This window comes from Juglans regia, chromosome 1 (assembly GCF_001411555.2).
Source record: "Juglans regia cultivar Chandler chromosome 1, Walnut 2.0, whole genome shotgun sequence".
In the NCBI taxonomy this organism is placed as follows: domain Eukaryota; kingdom Viridiplantae; phylum Streptophyta; class Magnoliopsida; order Fagales; family Juglandaceae; genus Juglans; species Juglans regia.
Window position 1 is genome coordinate 43747876 of NC_049901.1, and position 13150 is coordinate 43761025.

At 37.0% G+C, this 13150-nt stretch overlaps 1 protein-coding gene across 2 annotated transcripts; it reads right to left on the bottom strand.

Moving 5' to 3' along the window:
* Positions 1-1501: 1501 nt before the first annotated feature.
* Positions 1502-12309, bottom strand: LOC108995962 (ABC transporter C family member 5). Of its 2 annotated transcripts, XM_018971645.2 has the most exons (13): positions 12170-12309; positions 11820-11882; positions 9376-11637; positions 8932-9252; positions 8743-8829; positions 6952-7647; positions 6652-6816; positions 5272-5566; positions 4416-4630; positions 3924-4229; positions 3351-3414; positions 3001-3240; positions 1502-2075 (listed from the first exon to the last, which is right to left on the bottom strand). In XM_018971645.2, exons 3-13 carry the CDS (start codon positions 11491-11493, stop codon positions 1963-1965), a joined length of 4620 nt encoding a protein of 1539 aa, XP_018827190.1. In that variant the 5' UTR covers positions 11494-11637; positions 11820-11882; positions 12170-12309; the 3' UTR covers positions 1502-1962. The 2 variants fall into 2 exon arrangements, with proteins under 2 accessions (XP_018827190.1, XP_018827191.1); XM_018971646.2 differs by lacking the exons at positions 1502-2075; positions 3001-3240; positions 3351-3414; positions 12170-12309 and having other exon boundaries at positions 4006-4171; positions 11820-12091.
* Between the last annotated feature and the right edge of the window lie 841 nt (positions 12310-13150).

Below are 13150 nucleotides of genomic sequence, written 5' to 3' on the forward strand. Positions count from 1 at the left end.
AAGGATAGCTGTTGAACTCCAGCAGCTACAATTGCTGAATGTCGTCAACTCCCACAGTCGCCACCTTAAGTCACACCGAACTCCATTTTTCTGGTCGTGCTTCTCAAATGTTAAAAACATGTGCTTATATGATTTGAGATGCTTTTTAATAAATGATTTGAAAATTTTAGAAAGTTTGGGATTTGTTTTTTTTTAATGGAGAAAAAATACTGTAGAAAAAATATATTCGTTCTAAATATATGACCGTTGAAAAAATATATTAGTTAAAAGATTATGACTATTGTAAAAAAAAATACCGTTAGAAAATTATATCCGTTAGGATATAATATGAACATTAGAAAATTAATGTGTACTTCTTTAATAACGAATAAATATTCAAATTACAATTAAAATTAAAATAAATAAAAATGTCAAAATTAATATTTTAATAGAATAGTGATAGATTTAGATAATGTTATTGAAAAATGGCTAGCTAAATTTATAAAAGTGAATTCTCTAGCCAAATTTTGGATTGAATCCACTACTAATACTCTAAAGGAGGTCTTGAGCTCTCTATTCCTCAAACAATCTAAATAATTCTGAGACTTAAGTGATGCTCTCCGGACAAAGGTGAGAAATACAAGCAAGTCATAGCAGAACTTCTAATTGTTATGCTCCAGCATGAAACTTAATTTAAGCATAATCTCAAACATATCGCAACCTCAAACTGAAAGTATAGGCACCTCATATTTGAGATAGGTACTCATAAGTTGTTGGAAGGCAGAAAATAGTAAGCCATAGTTTATAACTTTATAGAAGGAACATCCTAGTAGAATGTTAGCTATCAAAATTGGCTCTGGATTACCAACCAACAATGAGTTCCATATTCCACGTACACATTTAAAATTGTTCACCATCTTTCCATTATTTTTGAGAAAATAACAAAAAAAATACAAGAATGTAATCACGAAAATGCATTAATAATAATATATATTTATATATATATATATATATTTATATATAAAAGTAAGGCACTGGAGGTCCAATCTTCTATTAAAAGGAAGCTGCATAGGCTTTCATGAATCACTCTTACAAGAAGTCATCCTTGGAAGTGATTCCTGAAAGCTTCTGCAGCTTCCATGAAATAGAAGAATGAGATTCACGTTAACACTTAGAGGTCAGTACAATATCTCTCTGACCATTTAACAGAAAAAAAAAAAAGGTTCTACGGTTGCCTCTAAAGCACAACCAGAAATTACAAGCTCATAAAAAGTGGCGAGCAGGAGAGGGAGGAGGTACTGGGAGTTTGTTGGCCAAAGTGCCTCAGAGTGCACCATATGAATCATTACAAATATGATAAGGGGATTCACTCTGTTGAACTCCCAACACAATGAGCATCGCCCCACTTGTACATGATACCATCTAGAGAGGATTACGTGTGAATCCCCTCCTTAAATAAGAAACTAAAAAAACGATTACATTATTAAAAAAAAAATGAAATTGAATATGGAGTCTAAAACCATAGTCTAAGCTGCATTTTTTGCCACTAGAAATTTTGTGGGATAGATTTTGCCTAGTTCAGCTCTAAAAAGTCCCTAACAAAATCAGAAACTCGCGCTTCAGTCTAAACACTACTTCGCTGCACCTCCTTAAATACAAATTACCCGCCCATTTTTTCCTGTGTGTAATTATTATTACCTCTACCAACTCAACTTATTCTCGGTTACAAAATATGCCAACTGTGCATAAATTCCCCAGCCCTGCTTAAGGGAGTGAATTAACTCATGGTCACTTTGAACCGCTAGCTAATTTCCTTCAATGGGTTCTGGTTTAATAACATAACACGCACCTTTGCTCCTCCCGTTTGACTTTCAGTTTGCCGGATGCAGCAGCAATAAGCTGAAACAGCCTTGGCTGGTTCAGCTTGGGTAGTCCTCTGCTCTTGCTGCCTTCACTAGGTGTTTCACAAGCCTGGCATCCAATTCAAAAATCTGGTATGCCGCTTGACCGTGATGAATACTCAATTACCAACTTTAGGAACATGGATGACTTATCCTCTAATAGTCGAGCTGGAGTATCAAACTCTGCAACTCTACCTGCAAAAATATCAAACCAAGTCTCATGAGCACAGCACATGTACATTTCCCTACAGTTTTATTCTGAGGAGTAACAAGGGGTGCAAATTACTTTCACTTTCCTGTATGAGTTTGGCAAACAAACAATATAGTCATGCCTCTTTTAATCTAGAGTAATAGGAGCAACCAACTACGTCCAGTGCACAGGACAGCCAAATCTTCGAAAGACCATAAACACGTGAACAACTTGCTGACAATCGAGCTCCTACCAAATGTAGATGATTCTAGATTCTTATAGATAGCTGAATAAAATCTTAGTCACTTGATCTATGTGAACTATAGTTGACCCTAATTGATCATAGTGGATAGTGCGACCATCAGACACGATCAGGGGAGGGGGACTTCTTGGGGTGTAATCCATACTCATCTGACTAAAAATCATTTTCATTTGTACGTGTAGACAGACTTATAAAAAAAAGAATGTACGTATAGACAGCTCATAAGAAAAGAAAAACACGTACCAAAATGGGAATATCATAGTAAAATGAAACAAATGCAATGGTTATGGTTTCAACTTTCCATGATTTTGAAACATTTCCAATTATGTTCTCATGACTGAAACTGGCAGGACTACATTACACGTTTCCAGCCTCATTTTCCGTGTAACATTCATAACCCTTCCTTAATAGATACGGGATACCTCTACAAATTAAATTACCAAGTGTGTACTCGGGCTATACCTATTTTCCGCATTAATAAAAATTTGTTTTACCTATTAAAAAAAAGGGAATTGTCCATAACCCAAGATGGAAACTCGGATTTTAGATATCATGGCATTTCCCAAATGATATACTACAAGCTCTTGAGTGTGGATTGCCCGTACCAAATTTATGCCAGATCTATAGGTTGCAATTAAATAATGAATTATGAGTGTAACTTTACATACCATCACTGAGGACCAGAACCGCGTCGCTGTCAATAACAGTTGGAATACGATGTGCAATTGTGCATACAGTACAGCCCTTAAACTCAGTTCGAATAATTTTCTGGATGATATTATCAGTGGTTGAATCAACTGATGCTGTTGCTTCATCAAGCACTAGTATTCTTGCCTGCTTAAGCAAAGCCCGACCTAAGGAAACAAGTTGCCGTTGACCCACACTCCAATTATCTCCATTTTCAAGCACTGCAATATGATAAGAAGTACAATCAATTAGTTAGCCACAATACAAAGGTGTGCAGTGAAATGGGAGAAATGGTAGTCGAATTATAGTGGGTGATGTATTAGCTACATACCAGGTGTATCAAGCTTTAGCTCTTTCTCACGAATTATCTGTCCAAGCTGAGACTTATCAAGTGCCTGTACCAGATTAAAACCCAATAATTAATTTTTTTAAAAGTAGTCAAGGTTTTATTAAAAATGCAAAAAGCATAGCTCAGGTACACAGGAAAAACCCAATAAAGAATAGAGGCCTATCATCACATATATGAAATACAAATAATTTCAACATTCAAAAACCATAGGGATTCAGTAAGATTTCTTTTTTAACGAATGAATCAGCAAAATGTTGTTGAAAATGCTGGAAAGCCAGGCATTAATCGCTAAGTTTATTAAAATGCATCATTGCAGTAATTTTACTGAGTTGTGTAGATTTACATTTTTTTTAATAAATAAAATGGTTAGTACGACACCCACAAGTTACAGAGGAGGTACACTGAATAAACTTCCCTTTGAACCAAAAAAAGTTTCTACAATAAACAATTCCATTGTCATTCAATATCCATCAAGCACTTGAAAAAAGTAACAAAGGTGATTTTGACTTTTGAGTGTCGAAAAATATGACCATTATTATATTTGCTGATACAAACCTGCCAAATTTCATGATCTGAATGCTCTTCAAGGGGATCAAGATTGCCTCTGATGGTCCCTTCAAATAGGGTAGGATCCTGAGGTATGATACTAAGACGGCTGCGAAGGTCATGAAGGCCAATTTTTGAAATATCAACATTGTCTATCAGGATCCTCCCACCTGCTGGTTCAATTAGTCGAAACAAAGCCTGGATCAAAGTGGATTTACCACTTCCGGTTCGCCCAACAATTCCAATATTCTTCCCACCTGGAAATGTGCAGGTTATCCCATGAAGCACAGTAGGAAGATTCTCTTTGTAACGAACCTTGAAGGTTAGAGACGGATAATGAAAATTAGAAGATGGCTTCAACAATAAATTAACCAAACTATTTTTTTTTTATAAGTATAAATTAACCAAACTATATACAAACAAAATTCCAAAGCCAATTAAACTCTTTATCTTCAATCAGAAAAAAACACACACATGGTATTGTTAAACTGAACTGCATACCTTTAAATCAATCATTTCAATTGTTCCATTCTCAGGCCATGAAGATGGAGGGCGAGATTCCTCAACAATGGGCGGGGCTTCTCCTGGAATTTGGCTATACTGGTACATCCTCTCTATGGAAATTATTTTGTTTTCAAGCTTGCAAAAGCTAAGTATCCACCGCGATAGGCGTGCATTCAAATTAAGGCCATATGTCACAGCTAGGCCTGCCATGCCTAGATAGAAAGAAGCAACCACGATTAGCAACTTATATTATCAAAAACTAAGAAAAATGATCAGAAGCCTACCTTGGAACTTCCACTTCATGAATGTTATTCTTCAAATATTATTTACATATCAAAGAAGTTATTCATCACTTAAGCCTCATCCAAAGGCTGAAGTTGAACATGGTGAAGACAAATTGGTTCTCTTACGACACCATAGACGTGCACAAAAGAACATTTATGCTCTAAAACTCATTTGAAACGGTATGCCGAATGAATGCTGACATAAACTGAATGCATAACTAAATGAGTGTAATATGATGTGATGAATAAAGTTGCTAATAATTGAGGGCTCCACTATGAGGATAACAGAGTAAATTCCACATGGTACAGATACCGCAGTGCAAAAATTAATAGTCCCATTACAGCATTTATCAAGGATTTCTTTTTTCTATTTTTCTGTGAGTATATTCCTTAATGCAGGTCAGGGCACCAATTCATTCATTCAAAAGGGTCAGCTCCAGTAACCACTTCTAAGAAAATGGCACATCAAAACATGTTTGCCTTATCGTTTCACAAAACACATCACCCCATTGCTCATATACAATTTCTCCTGGGAATAGGTGGAGAAATTCAGGAATTGGAGAACTTACTTGGATCGATAGTCCCATGTGGAAAGCTAACGAGCAAAATCATGCAGAAAGCAAATACAAAGGTTGAGATTAACTCCATGCGTAGACACAGCCATTCAATGGCTGCGAGACTGCAGAAGAATGGGCGAGCAAAACAATCAAGAAGGTAAAGATTCCTCTTGATGAATCTTTTTTCTTGTCCAAAGCCTCTTATCGTTGCTGCTCCAGCAATAGATTCACCAAAAAGATTGATAATTGGAGATTTCTGGATGCTGACAATGCGAACCAATTCCCTTGATGAAGCCATGTAGTATTTCTGCAAGAGGGTATGATAAATTTAAGTGATATCCTTCAAACCTTTCTTTTCTTTTTATCAGTAAACAATAAATTTTCTTAATAGAAATAGGCACAGCCTAAGTACACGGAGATATCCTTCAAACTCTTCTAGCAATGGCAGTTAAAAATATATAATCTTTTAATGAGAACTTCAAGTCAAAAGAAATCACTGTTCATATTGGCAGAAAATTTAAATTGTAGATGCTCTTATCTAACAGTGAAGTGGAAATCTTTCTTTTGCAAGTGATATTTGATTTTTTGTTTTCATGGGATCACACCCAAAAAAGGAATGAAAGTTTTGAAAAATCGCTAGAAATTTAGTATTTTTTCAAATGCTGGGAAGATGCAAGTAGTGTGTTCAGAAGGCAACACATAGGACAAAACTTGTTTCCAGTTTCTGTACAATAGCAAAAAGCATAGCTATGAAGTCAAACCTTACAGTGTTTCATATAAAAAGTACAAATAAAGAAACAAAATGCTTGAAGGGGTTACGTCTATATCTTTTTCTTTTTTTATAGGTGATGTATAAACTTGCCTTATTCCAAATGTGCTTTTTTTGGTTTTTATTTTTTATTTTTTTGCCAGAGGGCTTAATAGCCATCCTTCAAGACTCAAAGTTCAACTGATAAATATTATTAACCAGGCAGGGGAAAACTAAAGCAGAAACAAGGCATGAACCGGGTAAATATTGTATGTAATTGAGGACGATAGAAACAATATACACATGTAAACGAGGACAAAAACATAGTTCAAAGTGATCGAATTCATCAGAGAAGTATATAGTTGGAAAAAACATACTGCAGCAATAGCATGCTTATGATATTTGATAGGCATTGATGTAGGCACAAGGAATCCCATATGAATCAGCTTATAATATCTTTGTAAAACAATTGAGTGTTTAAAGTTTAACAATGAGTTCAATTACACTCTGTTCACCAAAAATACTAAGAAGGGGTCAGTTCTTGAGAAGGCAGCAAAAATTTAGCAGTTTCCTTCTGATTCATTTTGACAAAAAAGTTAGAGATCCGTACATTACAAAATCTGAGCAAAAAATTGACAATTCACCTGCATCCACAAGCAGGCAATGGCCATAGGAACAACAAGAAGCAACACTTGCCATGTAACTGTAGTCATTACACCAACAATGCCAATAAGTTGAATTGTTGTTGAAGCAAACCCACCAAGTCTGAAAGGAATATCAAGATCCACAACACTTTGATCAACTGACACCTGGAAGGTCATAGTCATCCATGACATTAGATCATGAAAAAAAAGGAATAGGAAAACAAAACAAAACTATATATGTATATAGCAAAAGAAATGGAAGTTGCACATATATTTTTCCCTTGCAATAAAAGAACCTACACGATTCAAGATCCGTCCAGCTGGCGTAGAATCAAAGAATGACATCGGTGCCCGAAACACACTTCTAAGCATATTCAGAAACAATTTCTGTGCAGCTGCTAGACCAAATGTAGCAACCAAAGCAGCCCTAACAAAGACGAACCAAGAACTTCCAAAAGCAAAGGCCATATAAACACCCAGAAGGACCATAGGACTCACTTTAGGTTGATCTCCTTCTGTTTGGGGATTAGCCCAAGCCATCCACCAATTACTAGCAATTTGAAGGAACTGAAACAGTGCTTGGGCAACAATTATTAGTGGAATCAATAAGCCCTTATATGCCGCAGCCATATATGACAAGTACACTTTCATGCTGACCCTTCCTCTTACCCTTTCCTCTTCCTGAACAAGCTGCTTTTTCCTTGAGCGTTTTGCTTTCTTTTTCTCTTTAATTGCTTTCTGGCATGAAGGCGATACAACTTCTTGTACTTCCTTTCCCAAACTGTCAATACCACTTCCAGTGGCCATGCATGTTTTACTAGGCATAAGTGTTCCATCAAGGGACGAACTTTCATCTGAATCTTCTGATGAGTGACAAGGAATATCCATAGCTTCAATTGCGTCATGGTGAGCTGAGACCAAAGTTTTAAAATCAGTTCCAGCTTGTAAAAGATCATCATATTTTCCTGCTTGTATTATTCGGCCTGCTTTAAGAACCTACAAATATGAAAATACATTTGTTAGCCTTTCAGGACTACAGCACCACATTCTCAGTCGCTGATGTGGCTTTCTAAATTTACAATATAAATGAAATTGCGAATGGGTTAATTTACACATCAAAAACAAAAATACTTTCACTAATTAGTCAAGCACCCCAAAGACCAGGTGACTCGCAAAGGTAGACTACTTGCCGATAATAATTTAAGTCTTTGAGCTAGACCATAGTCTGATATTATTAGCAAAATACTAAAATTTCAACTTTAACCGAGCACTGGAGTTTTCAGTCAAAGAATCAAATAAGCAGAGAACACTTGGAATTTCTATCATATGACTGTTGGAATGCCCAATTAGTTTACATGCTTTACTAACATCTATTGCAGAAAAAGTTTACCGATCAAAAAAAAAAAAACATCTATTGCAGAAAAAATTACTAATAAAATTGTATCTGTAATAAGTATAATTAATCAACTCCAACTTGACATTGAATCTATACACCAGAAGACATAGTCACTGTTTTATGAATGTATTATTTTATTCTAATAAATATAGAAACACTATTTTATAACAAACATCCAGCCAGCAATCTTCTCACAAGTTTGTGACCGATTGTAATGTGACTCATTTTTTTCTTTAGTCATTTAGTTCAAATTGAATTATTATTACCTGCCAAGATTTCTAATAAACTCCATTCACATCACCATTCATTGGAATAATGAAAGTTTTAAACAGACAAAACAACCATCAGTTCAGAAAACTTCAGCTTCCTGAAGTAATGAATTACTTAGATTTCTTTCAAAGATAAATATCCATGGGTTCAAAACTTACCACATCACATAAACCTCAAAAGAAAGGAGTGCTAGTCATCACCATAAAAGTAAATCAAAGAAAGAAACAAGGATAGCAATTGGCAGAAGAAGCAACTTGGCCATGATGCATTAAAATCAACCAATTCATGTTCTACCGGTGTGGCTTGACATGAATGAAAACTATGTAAAATTGAGTTCAAAAGACCCCAAAAGGCCTATATGGCAACATAGAACTCTGACTACATAAGCAAAATATTTAAATGAAGTGGGAAGACAAATTCCATACCAGAATCAGATCTGCAGCAGGGAGTAATTCAACTTGATGGGTCACAAAAATCACGGTCTTACTAGCTAGTGCTGCCAATATGTATTCCTGCAGTTTCATATCACATATTATCATCCATTCTGCTTATTTTCCCAATGCATGGTTCATTCATATGAACTGCAGTACATATGAATAAATTAGAAGCCTAACCTTAAATAATTCAGAACTAGTGTGTGCATCAAGTGCACTGAAAGGGTCATCCAGTAAATAAATATCAGCATCTTGATACAGTGCTCTGGCAAGCTGCACTCTTTGTTTCTGGCCACCACTCAAATTTATACCTCTATCACCAATAATAGTCTGATCTCCATGTGAAAAAAGTTCCAAATCCTTTTTCAGTGAACAAGCATGTAAAACATTTTTATACTTTGCTTTATCCATAGGGCTGCCAAAAAGAATGTTCTCTTCTATATTTCCGGACTGTATCCATGCTGACTGAGATACATAAGCAGCAGTACCACATACTTTTACCTGAGAAAACATCAACCAAACAAGAATTATAAATCTTCAACTGCTACTACTGATAGAATTTACAAAACCAACAGCCAAGAAAACTTGAGGCAGGAAACAGAAACTTTTAATAAATCAACTTACTTCACCAGAGATTTTGGGAATCTCGCCAAGGATGCAAGAAAGCAAGCTTGATTTTCCAGAACCAACCATACCGCAAACAGCAACTCGCATACCTCTCTCAACTTTCATTTCGATTCCCAATAATGTTGGTGCTGGAGAGGAAGGGTCCCAGCTGAACCCACCGTCTGTAATTTCTATGGTCACATTAGTAATGCCTCGCGGCAGGACAATGGTGGCCTCTTCCTGCAACTCTTCCTCTTGCAGGAATCCGGAAATTCGATCAAGAGAAACTTTTGTCTGAGCCATCATAGACACCAAATCAGGAAAATTCCTGAGTGGTTCTTGGAGGATCCTGAAAGTGGCAAGAGCAGAAAGAACACTCCCTGCAGTGAGCTGACCTCCCAACAAAATAGAAGTACCGAAAGTGACAGCTGAAACAAATATGGGGGAGCTCCAGAAAATGAATGTAATAAAAGCTTGAGAATAAAGGGCTTTCTGTAGCCACTTGAACTCCACACCACGCATATCCTCCAACTTAACTCGATACCTGTCTTCCCAAGCTTGCAATTTGAGAATCCTCATGTTCCTTAGACATTCGGACGTTTTCCTCATTCTTTCATCCTTCGCAGCCATTAACTTGTCCTGAAAATCTTCTTGTATCTTTGCCACAGGAACAGTAACGACAATGGAGATAATTGTGGCAACCAATGTTGCAACTGAAGCAATTCCAACATTCTTATACAAAATTGCAAGGGCAAGAATTATTTGCAGAGGAAGCATCCATATATCGTGGAGGTACCAAGAGTAGTCCCCCACTCTCTGTACATCAAGTGCCATGTAGTTAACAATTTCTCCACTGGTGTGACTTTGCTTCGCCAAGCTCGAGAGCTTGAGCCCCTTTTGATACACCATTGCTGTTAAAGCAGATCTCACATGCATACCCAAAATGTCTACCCCAACATACCACTGCCTGGTTGTTAATGTCTCCACGAGCTTTGCTGAAAAGAATATTCCGGCAAGAATATACCCCTCATGGGGGAAAGTCTTTTTCCCCCCCAAGTAATCGACAAAGTAGCTAATCATGTACGGCCCCACATATGAAACAAGAGTACTCAAACCGGCAAATATACCATTACAAGCTGCTTCTTTCCAAAATGACTTGAGAAGTGCCCAAGCTAAAGAAGGCTGCTTTGATGGGGTTTCAGCCTTCAATTTCTCCCAATTCGACTTCAAAACCTTATAATTGGTCTTGGCTCTATCTTTTGGTGCAAGAAGGGGAATATCCTTAAGCTCAAGGGGTCTCTTTGCACCAATTGAAAGAAGTGGGTTCAGCCAAGAGAGTGTGACCAAGGTAAAAAGCCCCGCATCACTATAAGGGGTAACCTTAAGACACCCTGCTTCTTCTTCGACAAGCAAAGGTTCTTGAAGATCAGAGTTCCTACAAACTTGTATGCCGGTAACACCCCTAATTGCAACAAAGCAAAGGAAAGCAAGTGCAGGTGTCACAGCAAAATTTGCCACAACACGAGAACACAAGTGCTTTGAACCTTCAACGGAGAATTCTCTCCCGTCGGCATAGAGAGTACACACACAAATTGAAAATGACACAACCCACCACACCCTCAACAACAACGGGAATTTCTCAGACACCTTGAATTTACAATGCAGAGCTGAAAAGCTCAACACGAACCAAGCTAAACTTTGTGCAGCTGGCAATAATAGGCCAGACCAATACACAAACTTCCCGTTAATGCTCTCTCTTATCAAACCGACTCCATCGAACCCCAATAGAAAAACTTGCACAAACAACACATAGAAACAACAAAAGACTGTAGCTTTATACCCCGCACCAATATTAACATCGCGGATTTCTCCGTCGATACTATGCCGAATTGGGTTCGCATTCGCAGCTGAATCGTCCTTAATAATTCTTATCCTACCAACACACACAAATATCTGCCTTGCCGAGACGATGAAGAGGAACACGAGAAAGAGTGTCAAATTGATGCAAATTGAGGAGAGTTCCAATATGGGCAAACCTTTAATAGCACTTAAAAGGATATTGGACGATTGTGCTGCTGATGATAACGCTGGGATTTTGTTGAGCAAAAGAGACACACCCATTATTGAATTTGGCATATGGGCGATGGAAGCGATTGAGAACAGTGAGTCGGTGTTGTTGCTGTTGTTGTTGAGCTAAGCGATCGTATTCTATTGTGAAGAAGGGCATTTCACCATCTGGGTTGTGAGAAGCAGCAAAATGTGTATTTGGAGGAGGAATCTCTGGACACATTGCACATAAAAACAAATGAATTCTTACCCACACGGAAAACGAGAGAGAGAGAGAGAGATGGTTGAACTTCTGTGTGTGTGATATATAGGGGGAATAGATAGGGACAAAGACGGACGATAAATCAAAATCTAAACGAAACCCATCTGGAAATATAACAAAACAGAAGACTGACCTGGATCACTGGTTGTGTCCTGGACAATCGTTTGGTGAGCCGGTGCAGATTGCCGAGGTAAGCCTGTGAATAATAGAGACGGAAAAAATTGGCACAAGAAGCTCTGCCCCTCAATGACACCAACACACACAGACAGAGAAAGAAAGCACACGGCAACAATTCACTAGCAATCCACAAGCACGATATTGATGAATGAGTTGTAGGCTTTAACGTTAAGAAATCTAGAGAGAGAATAGCTCACACAGAAAAGAAAAAGAAAAAAGAGTGTTCTCTCTCTTTCATCGGTGTATATATATATATAATATATATCTATATAGTTGTTGTGTGCGTGTTTTGATAAACTTTTCTACCTCATTGTTTTGTTAGTTGGTGGCACAACCGTGTGAGAGATGGAGAGAGGGATGTTGGGGGCCAAAATGGAAAATAGGGTAGAGTTCTGGACCTTCTGGTGAATGGAAGGTAAAGACTCAGAATGGGAGCTAGGTGGCTTTCTTTTGTGGGTTTACTTGGGTTTTCTCAGATATTGTTGTTTTTTTATATCAATTGCTTGATTTACTATTATATATATAGACAAACCTATAAGAGTAGTAGTGCTTTATTTCTGCATCTGTATGTCTATGGTTTTAAAAAATATTATGGGTAATCAAACAGAATATTATTAACATGTGTGGATGCCTTATTTAATAGGAATCTCAGGATATTTTTATAAAAAAATATTAGAATACATGTCCACTGTTCATTATATGAGAGAGAGAGAGAGAAATGGGATTTTGTTTGTATACACTTTACAGTGTGTTATGGAGGTGATGTTGGGTTATGAGTCTGATGCCATAATGGTAACCTTTTTCTGGGTTTGATTGATCATTATTATACCTAGATTCATTCATGATTTGAGAGCACTCATATGAGATTTGGGGGCACCTCAAAAGATTGCATGAGAACCGCCATATTCCTGCCATTTGGTCCTTTTGGAGAAAACGTGGAGTGTTCACCTCAGAGTTCAATCTGTAAATTAGGTTTCATGTGGGGCGGGGGGGTGTGCCCCGCCCATGTCAGTTGGATTTGTTGTATGCATGCTGATGAATACAAATCAGCTACCCCACTTATCATCCCTGTCTTGTCTCCTTCTGCTAGCTTGGGTAAACATATATTTATCACCGTACTTTTTGTGGGCATATATGCAGGCTGTTGTTGATCATGACTATGTTTTATTTATTTTACCATGCATGTATAATAAAATAAATAAGAGTAATACTATATATAAAAAACAATAAAATTTATTATTAAAAAATTTATTATTTATCTATTTAATTATTATTTATTATAAGAGT

What these genes read in the sequence shown, in the direction of transcription:
- LOC108995962 (XM_018971645.2), bottom strand. Translation starts at nt 11,493, where the DNA reads ATGCCAAATTCAATAATGGGTGTGTCTCTTTTGCTCAACAAAATCCCA. An exon ending in TTGAAATGATTGATTTAAAG is followed by an intron (nt 4,230 to 4,415) that starts GTATGCAGTTCA and finishes CTAACCTTCAAG; the next exon opens with GTTCGTTACAAAGAGAATCT. An exon ending in GGTTCTGGTCCTCAGTGATG is followed by an intron (nt 2,076 to 3,000) that starts GTATGTAAAGTT and finishes ATATTTTTGCAG; the next exon opens with GTAGAGTTGCAGAGTTTGAT.